Source organism: Hemiscyllium ocellatum, chromosome 1, assembly GCF_020745735.1.
Source record: "Hemiscyllium ocellatum isolate sHemOce1 chromosome 1, sHemOce1.pat.X.cur, whole genome shotgun sequence".
NCBI classification, from domain to species: Eukaryota; Metazoa; Chordata; class Chondrichthyes; order Orectolobiformes; family Hemiscylliidae; genus Hemiscyllium; species Hemiscyllium ocellatum.
In genome coordinates, this window is record NC_083401.1 from 47,866,685 (window position 1) to 47,883,099 (window position 16,415).

General features: G+C 43.6%; 1 protein-coding gene and 1 non-coding gene across 3 annotated transcripts in view; both read right to left on the reverse strand.

Moving 5' to 3' along the window:
- fech (ferrochelatase) overlaps window positions 1–11,342 on the reverse strand; it is a 62,057-nt gene extending 50,715 nt beyond the window's left edge. The window contains exons 1-2 of one of the 2 annotated variants that reach the window (XM_060852088.1): window positions 11,129–11,342; window positions 1,882–1,996 (exon numbers count right to left, since the gene is read on the reverse strand). In XM_060852088.1, the coding sequence (XP_060708071.1) occupies window positions 1,882–1,996; window positions 11,129–11,165 (152 nt within the window). In that variant the 5' untranslated portion in view covers window positions 11,166–11,342. Of the gene's footprint in view, window positions 1–1,881; window positions 1,997–10,053; window positions 10,128–11,128 lie in introns of those variants that run through there. The other variant, XM_060852000.1, reaches the window with a different exon arrangement.
- Window positions 11,343–13,034: 1,692 nt separating this feature from the next.
- Window positions 13,035–13,154, reverse strand: trnal-uaa (transfer RNA leucine (anticodon UAA)). The gene is made up of 2 exons: window positions 13,117–13,154; window positions 13,035–13,080 (listed from the first exon to the last, which is right to left on the reverse strand). It is a non-coding gene; the product is annotated as a tRNA-Leu (tRNA).
- Window positions 13,155–16,415: the final 3,261 nt, after the last annotated feature.

Here is a 16,415-nt window from a genome sequence, read left to right on the forward strand (position 1 = left end):
TTTGGCCTTTATTGCTAGGGGGTTGGAGTTTACAAACAGCGAGCTTTGTTATAACAACAGGGTGATGGGGAGGCTGCGTCGTGAGTATGGTGTGCCATTTGGTCCCTTTATTTAAATAAGGATGCACTGACATTGGAGTCTGTTCAAAAGCGGAGTTGTAGATTGAAGGGGTCGACTTGTTAAGAACAACGAACAGATTAGGCCTTTATTAATTGGAATTTAGAAGAATTAGAGGTGATCTTATTCAAACATACAAGATACTGAGAGGGTCTGACAGGGTAGATGTTGAAGACATATTTTCACTGTGAGCATGTGTTTGGCTAAGTATTTGGGGGCGGGGGGGATTAAGCACCTTGAACGAGGGGCTCAGTGGTTAGCACAGCTGCTTCATAGTGCCAGGGACAAGGGTTTGATTGCAGCATCGGGCGACTGCCATGTGGAGTTTGCACGTTTTCTCTGCACCTGCGCGGGTTTCCTCTGGGTGCTCTAGTTGTTGAGGATGCTTAGGCTAGGTGGATTAGCCATGGGAAACACAGGGTTACAGGGATAAGGCGGGTCTGAGTGGGGTGCTCTTCAGAAGGTCAGTCTGGTCTTGATGGGCTGAATTGCCTGCTTCCACACTCTAGGGATTTCAAGATTCTATAGGACATAGTTACAGAATAAGCTGTCACTCATTTAAAACTGAGGTGTGAAACGGGTAGTGAATGTCAGGAATTCTCTTCAGTGAGCTTTGGAGACGAGACCATTTCAAGTATTTAGAGAGAAGGTAGGTAGTTTTGAAACACTGGGGAGTTGAAGACCATGTTGAGTCACAAAGGAGGAGTTGAGTACTGGGAAATACTAACCATGGTCTTGTTAAGTGGCTGGGAAGACACAAAGGACAGAATGGCTTAAGTCATAGAGATGTACAGCATGGAAACAGACCCTTCAGTCCAACACAGTCCATGCTGACCAGATATCCCAACCTAATCCAGTCCCATTTGCCAGCACTTGACCCATATCCCTCCAAACCCTTCCTATTCATATACCCATCCAGATGCCTTTAAATGTTGCAATTGTACCAGCCTGCACCCTTCTTCTGGCAGCTCATTCCATACACATACCACCCTGTGTGAGAAAAAGGTTGCCCTTTTAGGTCTCTTTTATATCTTTCCCCTCTCACTCTAAACCTATGCCCTCTAGTTCTGGATGCACCCACCCTAGGGAAAAGACTCTGTCTATTTATTCTATCCATGCCCCTCACGATTTTATGAACTTCTATGAGGTCACCCTGCAGCCTCAGCCTATTCAGCCTCTCCCTATCAAGCAAATCCCCCAACTTTGGCAACATCCTGGTGAATCTTTTCTGAACCCTTTCAAGTGTCACAACATCTTTTTGATAGGAAGGAGACCAGAACTGCACGCAATATTTCAAAAGTGGCCTAACCAACGTCCTGTACAGCTGCAACATGACCTCCCAACTCCTAGACTCAATGCTCTGACCAATAAAGGAAAGCATACCAAACATCATCTTCACTATCCTATCTACCTGTGACTCCACTTTAAGTTCTGCTCCTACTTCTTATGTTCTAACTTTTCTATTGAATGTGGAAGAAATACTTACAAAAATCAACTTGGGCCATTTCAGAGTGTGATTTTTTGAGAAGCTTTGAAAGAGTTAACTATCTTTTGGATAGTTAACTTTTTCAAAGCTCCTCAAAACGTAAAGACCAGCCTCAAAATGTCTCCTCAAAAAGTACTCTTTAAGACTAGCCATTTGAGAAGCTTATTAAGAATATCCCACTCCTCCTCCCTAAAATTCACTTAGAGTCAGTGATGTACAGCATTGGAACAGACCTTTCAATCAAACCAACAATTTTATACATCAAAATTTTAATTTACCTTGCATTGAGTTGAGGTTTTTCTTTTACATCAGCTCTTTGCTCAGCTGCTGCTGAGGTTGAATGCCAGTGCCATGGGGCACGAGGACACATTTTATTTGAGTTGTTCTTCGTGACTGCACAAGAAACAGAATATATTTTTCACATTATCAGACAATTCAAAGAATGCAAAACATACTCTGCAAGCATGCTAGATGAAACAAATCATCGTTCTAACAGTTCATTCTACAATCACAGAATCATAATGGTGCCAGAGGCCATTGGGCCTATCATATCTACACTAGCTGTATTATCCAATGCTAGTCTCTTGCCTTTTTCCATATCCCTGCACATCATTACTATGCAAATAACCATCAATGCCCTCCTGAATGCTTCAATTGCACATGCCTCTACCATATTTCCAGGCAGTGCATTCCAAAACCTAACAACTCACTGTGGAAAGAGATTTTTTCTCACATTACCCTTGCTTCATTTGAACCTCATTTTAAATCTATGTCCTCTTGTTCTTGCTTCTTTTACAAGTGAGAACAGTTCATCTAGTCCATTTATCATTTTAAAAACCTCAATCAGATTACCTTTTTAACTTGCTTCTCTCCAGGAAGACTAGTCCTAATTATTTCAATCTATCCACATAGTTTAAGTTTCTCGTACCTGGAACCATTCTAGTAAAATAATTTCTGCACTCTCTAATGCTTTGGCATTTTTCCTATAATGTGGTACCCACAACTGAACACAACACTCCAGCTGAGATCTAACAAGTGTCTTGCAAAAAGGTTCATCATCAACTTCTTGCTCTTGTTATGTCCCTATTAATAAAGCAGAGATCAGATATACTTTATTTATTGCTCTATTCACGTGCCTTGCTACGCCAATGAACTGTGCGCATTAGAATTGCACTCCCATTTTGTATTGTCTTTTATGGAGTTCTTCCAACATCACACTAAAATAATTTCACAGAGGCTGGTACCCTGTCAGCAAGTCACCCATGGAGGGTCCTTGACACTGCTGCAGGTCTGACAGAACCTCTGACACTTCTGTTACTTTTTCCCCCCTTTTTTATTTTATTAAACAATTCAGTTTACAAAACTGTTAACATTAACAGCTGTATGCAAAGAGACAGCAATTTTATAAGGGAGAGGAGCAGCTAAACAAGGCCCAAACCCTACCATTCAACCAGTTTACAGGGAGATGAGGACAAACCTCAAATCCCTTTTTTTAAAAATCGGTTAGTCAGGACTCCTTGATTGAACCATATTAACCAACCCAAATCAAGAATCTTACTCCATGCTGTCCACCTGGCTGACCTCATTACAATCACTACACACAAATCTCAGCATTAAACCTCATCTGCCATCTCCTCCAACTTGTAAATGTCCTTTTCAAGTTGCACCGTGTTACAATTCATTCAAAGTACAATAATTTGCAGTTATCTGCTGCTTATCAAAATCCAGATCACTAATATGTATGTATTACATACGTGGAAAAGCAAGGGTCCGTATACTACCCCTGCCGAACTCCATTATAAACCCTCCTCGAGCCCAAAAACTATTCATTGATCATTATTACCTGTTTTCTATCACTGTCAACTTTGTATCCATACGATCCTGTTTATACCATGACCTACAACTTTCAAGTCTGTTGTGAAGCACTGTATGAAATGCCTTCTAGAAATTGATGTGTACCACATCAAAAACATTACCCTCATCAACCCTTTCCATTACCTCTGCAAAAATACACCACCCAGTTAGTTGAACATAGTTTCCCCTTTGGAAATCTATGCTGACTCTTCCTCATCAACCTACCTTTTCAATATGACTACTGATTCATTCCTAAGTAATGCTTTCCAAAAGTTCTTCTACTATTGCAGTTAAACCAACTAGTCTATAATTACTAGGATTATTATCAACCTTTTTTTGAACAAAGCTGGAATGTTGGCAATTCTCTAGTCTTCTCCCCAGAGTCCAAGGAAGACAGAAATATAATGGCCAGTGCTCTCTGCAATATCTATGCTCACTTCCTACAAAACCCTCTTCAATGCATCACCGCTCAAAGACGTATGATCTACAATTCACCCAATTATGAGCTACAAATATATTATAGGTATTGTTATTGGAGGAATGGTTTGGTGTTTTGAAAAGCAACATCTAATTTCAGACAATTATCAATTTACTTATCCCATCTCTATGTAAAAGATAGTAGTAATAAAGGACTGCACAAGTAAATTCATAAATCAGCTTTTCTAATGCTTTTTTTTGCCAGCCTCCCATCTTCCACAAATGTAATCTCACCCAGAAATCTGTTGCCTGGGTCTTAAAGTACAAAGATTGATTTTTATGGTTCCATATACATTATATTAAAATTCTCAGCTTTGCACTCAAATCTATATTTGGTTTTGAATTTCCAGGTTTTGATTCTTTCCCAGAAATGCACTTTGCTCAAACTCTCGCCTTTTTCATTTTCCCTTTTTTGATCTCAAATTGCCAGAATGAATTTCTGTAATTCCTTCCACCCACTTCTCTGTCTCTCTCAATTCCTTCAAGACCCTCCTTATAAGTTCTCACTTTGGTCAAGTTTTTGGTCACCTGTCCTGTAGATGCAGCAGCTGCCATTACTCACCCTCCCAATGTTCAAGGCCCCAAATACTCATTCACAAGGTATAACTTTGAATTACTTGTACTTGTTTCAACTTGGTATACCATGTGTGTTTTTCACCATGCAGTCCCTTTTAAATTACAAGGACAACTCTAAACTACATGACCACATTACAGAATATCCGTCTATAGTCCAGAAATAGGACTGTAAGCTCATTCATATCTGTACTCTGCTGTCTGCACTGCTCGAGCCTCCACTGGGTTTTATTCAAGGCACAATTAGTTTCTAAAAGTTCAACACTGAGTTAAATAACTTCAAAGTTAAAAATCACACAACCCCAGGTTATAGTCCAACAGGTTTATTTGGAAGCACTAGCTTTCGGAGCACTGCTCCTCAACCACCTGATGAGGGAGCAATGCTCCGAAAGCTAGTGCTTCCAAATAAATCTGTTGTACTATAACCCGGTGTTGTTAGATTTTTAACTTTGTACACCCGAGTCTAACACTAGCATCTCGAAATCTTAAATAACCTCAAAACTGTAATCACGATCTCTGGCCATTCTGCGCACACAACAGCTATTGATGATTCGACTATTCTCTTTCACAGGTCTTCTTGTCGCAAGTCTGTTTTTTTCAAACTAACATAACCTTTCAACTTACACCATCATTAGCTTTGTCATTTAATATCTCTTGCTTTCTAGTCTAACAAAGATGTTTCCTTTTGTTCTACATAGCACAATTATTCAAGTTACACAGCCGATAATTCCACTTCTATATTCGGTCATTCCCTCATAAAATAACTTCCCACGTCTTATTTTGCTCATGAGGCAAATATCACCCTGACAAATCCTGGCAAACTTCAGAGATGATCAGCGAGGAGAGGACTGACATCTAAGACAGACTCTCTTGAAGAAAGTAAAATAAGCTGACAGAGACATTACCCTTACTGATCCTTCTGATTGAATGCAAAGTCATTATTCTACCATGAATACATTTATCCTTAAACTTCTTTGGCACAGACTTGTACAAGCTCAGGGTTACAACTCTGATCAGCTCAAGGTAACAGAGGAACAGAGTCAAAGCGTACTTTTTTGATGTCCTGAAGTACTTCGTAAACAATTAACTATTTTCAACCATAAGTAACATCAAGCAGCCTACAGTCTGTTAAGTCTCTTGCAATTTGACCATTTTTAGGCAAAAACTGCAGCCTATTTGCTCACAGGAGATCCCAGAAACAGCAAGTGAAATAAATGTGTGGTTAATTTCTTAATGGTAGGATAGGCAGCAGTAAAAATGCCTTAGTAAAAACGTTCATACACAAGCCTCACTATTCTTCTGCACTTTACGCCACAGGATATTTTATGCCTACCCAGCGAGGCACTGAAATATTAAAACAAAGTTTTAATGATTTCACATGGGACTTTTGTTCAAACAAACCCATTAAAAACAAGAACCCGAGTAGGCCATTCAGTCTCTCGAGCTTGTTCTGCCATTCCAGAGGATCATGGCTGATTGACATTATTTACGTTCACATTCCTACGCTTTCCCCTGGATTTCTCTACTGATCAAGCATGAATCTCAGCCTTAAACATACACAAGGATCCTGCTCCAACAGTGTTCCGTGAAATGAGCTCCAAGACTCTCAAACTTCAGAGAAAGAATTCCTCCTCAGTCTTAGTCTTAATTAGTGCCCCTTGATTTTGAGACTCTACCCTCTGGTCCTAGACACTTCCATGAGGAGTAACATCCTCTCCATCTTTATCCTGTCAAGCCCTTTAAGAATCCTACATGTTTCAATTAGGTCACCCTTCTTTCAAAATTCCATTGAGTAGAGTCCCAATCTGTTTAATCTTTTTTTTCAGAAGACAAGCCCTCTGACTAAGGGATCATCCTAGTGAATCTTCTCTGAAACGCCTCCAAAGAAATTATATCTTTCCTTCAACAAGGGAACCAAATTCACAATATTCTAGTTCTGGCCTCATCGGCATCTTGAGCAGTTGCAATAAGACTTCACTACTCTTACACTTCAACCCCCTTGAAATAAGAACCAACCTTCCTGATTACCTGTTGCACCTGTATGCCAACTTTCCATGTTTTGTGCACAAGTAACCTGCCTTCCCCACACTTACCCCACTCCCAGTCCATTTGTGCTGCAGTTTTCTTCAATTTCTTCCCATTTAAATAATTTTCTGAAATTTTGTTCTCAACTATTTGCCGACTTATTAATATCTTTCTGTAAACTGTATGTAACCCCCAATTTCCTTTCAACTATTTCGTGTCATCTGCAAATTTGGCTAAGTACATTCATTGCCTTCTTCCAAATCATTAATGTAAATCGTGAAGAAATGGGTCCCAGGATTGATCTCTCAGAACCCCACTAGTCACTATCGTCAAAGCGTCTCGTGTTGAAAAAGCACCCCTTATCCTCATTCATTTGCTGTCATTTCCAATTCCCTATTCTCCAACACCATGGGCTCTTATGTCTTAACGTTGCGTGAGATACTTTGTCAAACCCCTTTATGATAGTATATTTTTTGAAAAACTTGTGCATTTCGCCAAGCAAAGTGCAACTGCAAGAATCAAAGTGTGAAGCAGAATTAAATTTCTTCAGCAGTGCTAAATCTTGCTATTCAGGTAATGCTCATAAAAGAACAAATCATTGTGGGTCAGCTAAATGTGTTTTGAGTGTCAAGGAGGAAACAAAAAAAAACCAGGAAGCAATTATAACTAAGACTCAAAGCTGATTAAATAAAGTTGAGGGGGGAAAAAAAATTAAGCACCTGAAACATCGAAACATTTCTTTCTTTACACCTTGTCAGAAATTACAAATATTTGCTTTGTTTTCCAGCTCTACAACATTTTGTTTGAAAACAATGTTCCATTAATACATCAAAAGCCTCAAACAAAATGCAAGAAAAAAATCAGGAACAGAGGGGAAAAGGCTTGTTTCAAATCAGGAACAAGTTACCTAAAGAGGCAGTGGAGGATGTTTCCAGAAATAGCTTTACAAAAAGGATAAAGTTAAAAAATCACAACACCAGGTTATAGTCCAACAAGTTTATTTGGAAGCACTAGCTTTCAGAGTGCCGCTTCATCAGCTACATGATGAAGGAACAGCACTGCAGGCTTATAGACAAAAATGCAAGGTTGTGTGCAGGATGTGGAACAAATACCCTCTCAAAGCTAGATGAGCCAAATAGCCAGCTTCCTGTGGTATGTTTTAATGAATCCCTGAAATGAAATGTATACTTGGCTGCACAACGATACTTTAGGAGGAGGAGGAGGAATGGACCATTCAGTCCCTTAATTAGTCTCATCAATTCTTTTGGATTTTGGCTGCTGTCTCCCTCAATAACATTTATCACCTAAATATTCTTAGCTAAAAAAAATTTATGAATTTTTAAAAAATTGATTCACCTTCCATGGACTTTTGTGGTGGTGGGTGGTGGAGATATAAGATTAATTAATCCCTTTTGCAACTTTCTGACCCCATATGTCACACAATAGAGAATAGATTCAAATTCAAGACTCTCAGATATATATGAAGAACTGCGCTTCTGTTGGATGAGAAAGTCAAATCAATTGGAATTCACCAATGTCCAAAATAAGGTGGACCTGGCAACTAAACACCAGCTCACGGACACCTCCTCCTACTGCCCCCTTGACCATGACCCCACCTTCCACCACCAAACCATCATCTCCCAGACCATCCATAACCTCATCTCCTCAGGGGATCTCCCATGCACCGCCACTAACCTCAGTCCCACAACCCCGCATCGCCCATTTCTACCTTCTGCACAAAATCCACAAACCTGACTGCCCTGGCTGACCTATTGTCTCAGCCTGCTCCTGCCCCACCGAACTCATCTCTGCATACCTTGACATGGTCCTGTCCCCCTTAGTCCAAGAACTCCCCACCTACGTTCGGGACACCACCCACGCCCTCCACCTCCTCCATGATTTTCGCTTCCCCGGTCCCCAACGCCTTATCTTCACCATGGACATCCAGTCCCTGTACACCTCAATCCCCCATCACGAAGGACTCAAAGCCCTCTGCTTCTTCCTTTTCCGCCGTACCAAAAAGTACCCTTCCACTGACACCTCCCTTTGACTCACTGAACTGGTTCTCACTCTGAACAACTTCTCGTTCCAATCCTCCCACTTACTCCAAACCAAAGGAGTAGCCATGGGCACCTGCATGGGCCCCAACTATGCCTGTCTCTTCATAGGATATGTGGAACAGTCCATCTTCCGCAGCTACACTGGCACCACCCCCACCTTTTCCTCCGCTACATCGATGACTGTATCGGCGCTGCCTCATGCTCCCACGAGGAGGTTGAACAGTTCATCCACTTTACTAACACCTTCCACCCTGACCTCACATTTACCTGGACCATCTCAGACTCCTTCCTCCCCTTCCTAGACCTCTCCATTTCTATCTCGGGCAACCGAATCAACACGGACATTTACTATAAACCGACCGACTCCCACAGCTACCTAGACTACACCTCCTCCCACCCTGCCCCCTGTAAAAACGCCATCCCACATTCCCAATTCCTTCGTCTCCGGTGCATCTGGTCCCAAGAGGACCAGATCCAATACTGAACAACGCAGATGGCCTCTTTCTTCAAAGACCGCAATTTCTCCTCAGACGTGGTCGAAGATGCCCTCCACCGCATCTCCTCCACTTCCCGGTCCTCTGCCCTTGAGCCCCGCCGCTCCAATCGCCACCAGGACAGAACCCCATTGGTCTTCACCTACCACCCCACCAACCTCCATATACATCGTATCATCCGTCATCATTTCCACCGCCTCCAAACAGACCCCACCACCAGGGATATATTCCCCTCCCCTATCAGCGTTCCAAAAAGATCACTCTCTCCGTGACTCCCTCGTCAGGTCCACACCCCCTACCTTCCACTGCAACCACAAGAAATGTAAAACTTGCGCCCACGCCCCCTTACTTCCCTCCAAGGGATCCTTCCATATCCGCCGCAAATTCACCTGCACCTCCACACACATCATTTACTGCATCCGCTGCACGCGGTGTGGCTTCCTCTATATTGGGGAGACAGGCTGCTTACTTACGGAACATTTCAAAGAACACCTCTCCGACACCCGGACCAAACAACCCAACCACCCTGTGGCTCAACACTTCAACTCCCCCTCCCACTCCGTCACGGACATGCAAGTCCTTGGACTCCTCCATCGCCCGACCATAGCAACACGACGGCTGGAGGAAGAGCGCCTCATCTTCCGCCTAGGAAACCGCCAACCACAAGAGATGAACTCAGATTTCTCCGGTTTCCTCATTTCCCCTCCACCCACCTTGTTTCAGTCCCAACCCTCGAACTCAGCACCACCTTCCTAACCTGCAAACTTCTTCCTGACCTCTGCCCCACCCCCACTCCAGCCTATCACCCTCACCTTAACCTCCTTCCACCTATCACATTTCCAGCGTCTCTCCCCCAAGTCCCTCCTCTCTACCTCTTATCTTAGCCTGCTGGGCACACTTCCCTCATTCCTGAAGAAGGGCTCATGCCTGAAACGTTGATTCTCCCGCTCCTTGGATGCTGCCTGACCTGCTGTGCTTTTCTCCACCGCAGAGACCTGACCATTTTCAGCTCTAATCTCCAGCATCTGCAGTCCTCACTTTCTCCAACAAGAAGATTCTATCTCCTCCTCCTGCTCCTTCTCCCAAAAGGGACAAAAAAAACGACATTTGGAGACTGCAGCAGCTTTTGGCCGGGGACATGTCCATTCACACACCCCCACCACACACACACAGACTCCGTTTCCCCCCCACCCCAGGACACACAACCCCTTCCCACCCTCCCCATCCCTGACACCCCACCCCCCAGGAGACACACACACACCCCCGGGACTCTCACACTCCCTCTCCACCACCACCCCCCCCCCCACCAGACACACACATACACACACACCCTCCCCACCCCTGACTGCCCCCCAGACACACGTACTCTCCTCGCCCCCCGCCCCCCCCCCCCCCCCGGGACACACACAATCCCCACCCCCGGGACACAGACACCCTTCCCACCCACCCCCCTCTGGACACAGACAATTCCCTTCCCCATACCCCCCCGGGACACACACAATCCCCCCCCCCCCCCCCCCCGGGACACACACAATTCCCCCCCCCCCCCCCGGGACACACACACTCCCGCCCCTCCCCGGACACACACAATCCCCCTCACTACCCTCCCCGCGCCCCCCCCCCCCCCCCCCGGGACACACACAATCCCCACCCCCGGGACACAGACACCCTTCCCACCCACCCCCCTCTGGACACAGACAATTCCCCTCCCCACACCCCCGCCCCCCGGGACACAGACAATTCCCCTCCACCCCCCGGGACACACACACTCCCGCCCCCCCCCCGGACACACACACTCCCCACCCCCCACCACCACCCCCCCCCGGGACACACACTCCCTCCCCACCCTCTCTCCTCCCGGCCGGACCCCAACAAGAAAGTTCCAGAACCGCCCCGCGGAGACCTGACCACAGAGAGATCGGACAGGCCGAGGGAGAGGCCGTGCCTGTCCCTCACCGGCCCGGGCACGGACACGGGTTCGGCTCGGTTTTGTTCTCACAGAGCTCTCATGGCGCAGGAGGATTGTTGTCAAGGGCACTCACCGACACAGAAGCGGGCGCACATCCTCAGCAACGCCATGTTGCGCAGCTTTCAATTCCGTCCCAGAGTGTGCTGTGACTGCCTCGGCCAGTCCCACCTCCCAGCTCCCCCTCCCCGAAACACTCAAAACCAGGGGGCAGGGAGGTGCTGCACTGTCCTGAACATCACTCCCCGCCCACCCAAATCATTCCAACAACACTGTCAAGGAAGTAGTGAAAGAAAACAGTGTCTTTATAGAGCTCTTTCCGGTATTACATAATATCTCAAAGTGCTTTACAAGCAATGAGGTGTTTTTGAAATGTTATATAAGAAATGCAACAGCCGATTTGTTGACAGTAAGTTCCCACATGCAGCAGTGCAATGAGAATTATGCAGTTGTTGACGACTGTGAATAACTCTCCTGCTCTTTATCACACAGTGCTGTGATATTTTTATATCCACCAGAGTGGGGGAAGTGCCAACATTTTACTGTCTCACTCAAAAGATATTTTGCCTCCCATACAATTTTCAGTCTTTGTGCAATGCCAGGGACACAAGCTAAGCAGCCTTATAATTAGCTAATTAAATCAACCCTTTTTTCCGGTCGTATAAATTTAGGTGATTGGTTGAAATTTGGCATGCTTGCGCTCAGACCTGAAAAATGCTGTCTATCTGAAAGATTTGAACTGGTTAAGCAAGCTATTTCACAAAGCTATGATGTAGAGCCATTTTCCACCAACAGGATGCTGCCATGTCAAGTTCTGCCCACCACACAATTGAACATTCATACACTAATTTTGATTTGAATTAGCTTTACTGTCATTTGTGTACAGTGAAAAGTTTACAAGTCACCACTTATAGTGCCATCTTAGATACAAAGGTACCTAGATAGATTTTTGAGTACAAATTCTTCAGAAAAAAAAGAAATATAATGAAATAAAAAAATCCAGCATTACAGACCTTCAAGAACAAAACTAATAATAAAATTAGATACATGAAGAAATAAAAGTTCTGAATTATACAGTCAAAGTAATACAGCACGGAAACAGATCCTTCAGTCGAATTAGTCCATGCTGACCAAATTTCCCAAACTAGACTCATTCTAATTGCCTACATTTGGCCCATATCCCAATAAACCTTTCCTATTCATGTACCTATCCAAATGTCTTTTAAATGTTGTAAACATACCTGCATCTTCCACTTCCTCTGGCACTTCATTCCACATACAAACCACCGTGTGTGTGAAAATGTTGCCCCTTAGTGGCTTTTTAAATCTTTCTCCTCTCTCCTTAAAAATATGCCCTCTCGTTTTGAACTCACCCACCCTTGGGAATAGACCTTTGTTATTTACCTTATCTATGCCCTTCACAAATTTGTAAACCTCCATAACATTACCCCCCAACCTCCTGCGCTCTCGTAAAAAAAATCCCAGAATATCCTTATTGCTCAAACTCTCCAGTCCCAACAACACCCTGATAAATCTTTTCTGGATCCTTCCAATTTAGTAATATCCTTCCTATAGATGGGCAGCCATAACTGTGCATGGTACTCCAAAAATGGCCTCACCGATATCCTCAACATGTTATCCCAACTCCTATACTCAATGGTCTGAGCAATGAAGGAAAAGTTGCTTCTTAACCATTCTGTCTACCAGTGACGTAACAATGCACCTGAACCCCTAAGTCTCTCTGTTCAACAATACTACCCAGGAGCCTACCATTAACTGTCTAAATCTGCCTTTGTTTGTTTTACCAAAATGCAATTTCTCACATTTATCCAAATTAACCTCCATCTGTCCCTCCTCAGCCCAGTGGCCCAATTGAACAAGATCCTTTTGTAATATTAGATAGCCTTCTTCACTTTTTGCCAAACCACCAGGTTTGGTATTATTCACAAATCATGCCTCCTGAATTTTCTTAAAGGGAGACATGTCAGGAGTGGGATTTGAACCCACACCCCTAGAAAGGGACCAGAATTCACAAGGCCAGATGCAGAGCAAGAACTAACACTCCTTAAGTCTGGCGCCTTAGACCACTCGGCCATCCTGATGAAGGGCTTATGCTCGAAACGTCGAATTCTCTATTCCTGAGATGCTGCCTAACCTGCTGTGCTTTGACCAGCAACACATTTGCAGCTGTGATCTCCAGCATCTGCAGACCTCATTTTTTACTCCTGAATTTTCTTCCAAACCATTTATATAAATGACAATTTGGTTATTTAAACAGTTTTAAAATTAATAATCCAAAACCCACATAATATCAAAAAAATCCCAATTTATGAAAAAAAATTACATGGTATTTTTTAAATTATTTGATCAAAATGACTCCAAACCCTAGATAAGGATTGGGCCAGATCCTAAATTCCCACTCAAATCACAGGTATATTGTCTTGGCTGTGTTTGCTGACACTATCTCATGCATGCTAATCCCATTTTAAATCGTGCAGGTGCAAATTTTGTGAAGCGGATGCAATGGTGTGTGGTAACAGATAGGGACAATAATAAGAGATAGTGAAAGATCGGAACTATAGGGATCGGGAGAGAGCTGTCCTTAATTCACAGGATATAAGTATCACTGCACCAGAATTTATTGTCCACCCGAAACTGTCCTCAAGAAGATGATTGTGACCTGCATTCTTGAACCTCTGTAATCATTGGTGTTTTGTTTTGGGGGTCTAGGTCCAGCCACAGTGCTGTAAAAATGAATGAAAGGAAGTTGACCCAGTGACAGTGAAGCAGCAGCGATACGGTTAAAATAAAGCAGTACAGGCATAGGCCCTTCATCCCACCAAGACTGTGCCAACACATGATGCCTTTCTAAACTAAAACCCTTTTGTCTCTTCATGGTCCATATCCTTCTGTTCCCTGCCTATTTGTATATCTGTCAAGATGCTTCTTAAATGTTGCTATTGTATCCACCTCTACCATTTCCTCTGGTAGCATATTCCAGGCACTTAACACACACTGTGTTAAAAAAAACTTTCCTTTAAACTTACCAGTTTTTATCTTAAATCTATTTCCCCTAGTTATTGACATTTTTGCCTTGGGAAAAAGGTTGATTATTCATTCTATCCACACTGTTCAGAGCTTTGTAAACATCTTCAAGTTGGCCACTGAGGCTCCAATGTTCAAGTGAAAACAGAGTTTTCCAATCTATCCTCATATCAAATACCCTCCAAACCAGACAACATCCTGGTAAACCTTTTCTGTACTCTCTTCAAAGCCTCCACATCCTTCTGGCAATGTGGCTACCAGAACTGTAGACAATATTGCAAATGTGGCCTAGCTAAAACTCTATAGAGCTGCAGCATGATTTGACAATTTTTATACTCTATGCCCTGACCAATGAAGGCAAGCATGACAAATGTCTTGACTTTATTGAATTCTGTTTCCATTCTGTGGACTTCTACATCTAGATGCCTCTGCACGTTAATTCTTCTCAGTGTTCTGCTATTTATCATATACTTTCCTCCTGCATTAGATCTTCCAAATTAAATTCCATCTGCCATTGCCTCATCCAAGTTTCCACACTATCTATCTCTTGCTGTATGCTTTGGCAATCCTCCTCATTATCCACAGCTCTCTAATCTTTGTACCATCCTCAAATTTCAAATCATGCCACCTACATTCTCCACCATATCATTCACATATTTACAAACAGCAACAGTCCTAGCACTGATCACTGCAGAACACCGCTGGTCACAGAGCTCATCAGAAAAACGCTTTCCACCATTACTCTGCCTTCTACAATCAAACCAGATCTAGATCAATCTCACCAGTTCACCATGGATCCATGTGATTTCATCTTCTGTATCAGCCTCCCATGAGGAACTTTGTCAAAGGTCTTTCTAAAGTTGATGTAGATATCTACCATCCCGCTTCAAACAACTTTTTCACTTCCTCAAAAGACCCAATCCATTTTGTGAGACGTGACCTCCTCCATACAAACCTATGCTGCCTATTGTTAATAAGTTCACATTTTTCCAAATTACAAGTAAATCCTGTCCTAATAATCTTCTCCAACAATTTCCCTACCACCGATGAAAGGCTCACTGGCCTGTAATTTTCCTGGGTTATCCCTGCTGTCCTTCTTAAATAAAGGAACAACATTGGCTATTCTCCAGTCCTTCGGGACCGCTTCTGTTACTAAAGGAATACAAAGATTTCCAAGATACAAAGGCCTAGCAATTTCCTCCATTGCTTCCCTTAGTGTTCTGGGATAGATTCTTTCAGGTCCTGTCTACCTTTATTGTTTTCAAAACACCCAACACCTTTTTTAATATCAACATACTGCTTTCTAAACTCACTATCCACCACGTCCTTCTCCTTTGTGAATGCTTCAGCAAAGTATTTGTTAAAGAACTCACCCATCTCCTCTGGCTGCACACAGAAATTCCCTCCTTTGTTCGAGTAGACCTACCCTTGCCCTAGCTCTCTTGCTCCTTATTTGTGTATAAAACGCCTTAGGATTTTCCTTAATCACATTTGCCCAGGACATTTTAAGAAATCTTTTAGCCCTCCTAATTGTTGTGGTTCTGTTCGCCGAGCTGGGAATTTGTGTTGCAGACGTTTCATCCCCTGTCTAGGTGACATCCTCAGTGCTTGGGAGCCTCCTGTGAAGCGCTTCTGTGATCTTTCCCCCGGCATTTGTAGTGGTTTGAATCTGCTACTTCTGGTTGTCAGTTCCAGCTGTCTGCTGCAGTGGTTGGTATATTGGGTCCAGGTCGATGTGCTTATTGATTGAATCTGTGGATGAGTGTCATGCCTCTAGGAATTCCCTGGCTGTTCTCTGTTTGGCTTGTCCTATCATAGTCGTGTTGTCCCAGTCGAATTCATGTTGCTTGTCATCTGCGTGTGTGGCTACTAAGGATAGCTGGTCACGTCGTTTTGTGGCTAGTTGGTGTTCCCATGCAAGGACTGCACAAAACACTACACAGGACAAACAGGAAGACAGCTAACGATCCGCATCCATGAACACCAACTAGCCACGAAACGACGTGACCAGCTATCCTTAGTAGCCACACACGCAGATGACAAGCAACATGAATTCGACTGGGACAACACGACTATTATAGGACAAGCCAAACAGAGAACAGCCAGGTAATTCCTAGAGGCATGGCACTCATCCACAGATTCAATCAATAAGCATATCGACCTGGACCCAATATACCGACCACTGCAGCGGACAGCTGGAACTGACAACAGGAAGCGGCAGATTCAAACCACTATAAATGCCGGAAGAAAGATCACAGAAGCGCTTCACAGGGGGCTCCAAGCACTGGGGATGTCACATAGACAGGGGACGAAACGTC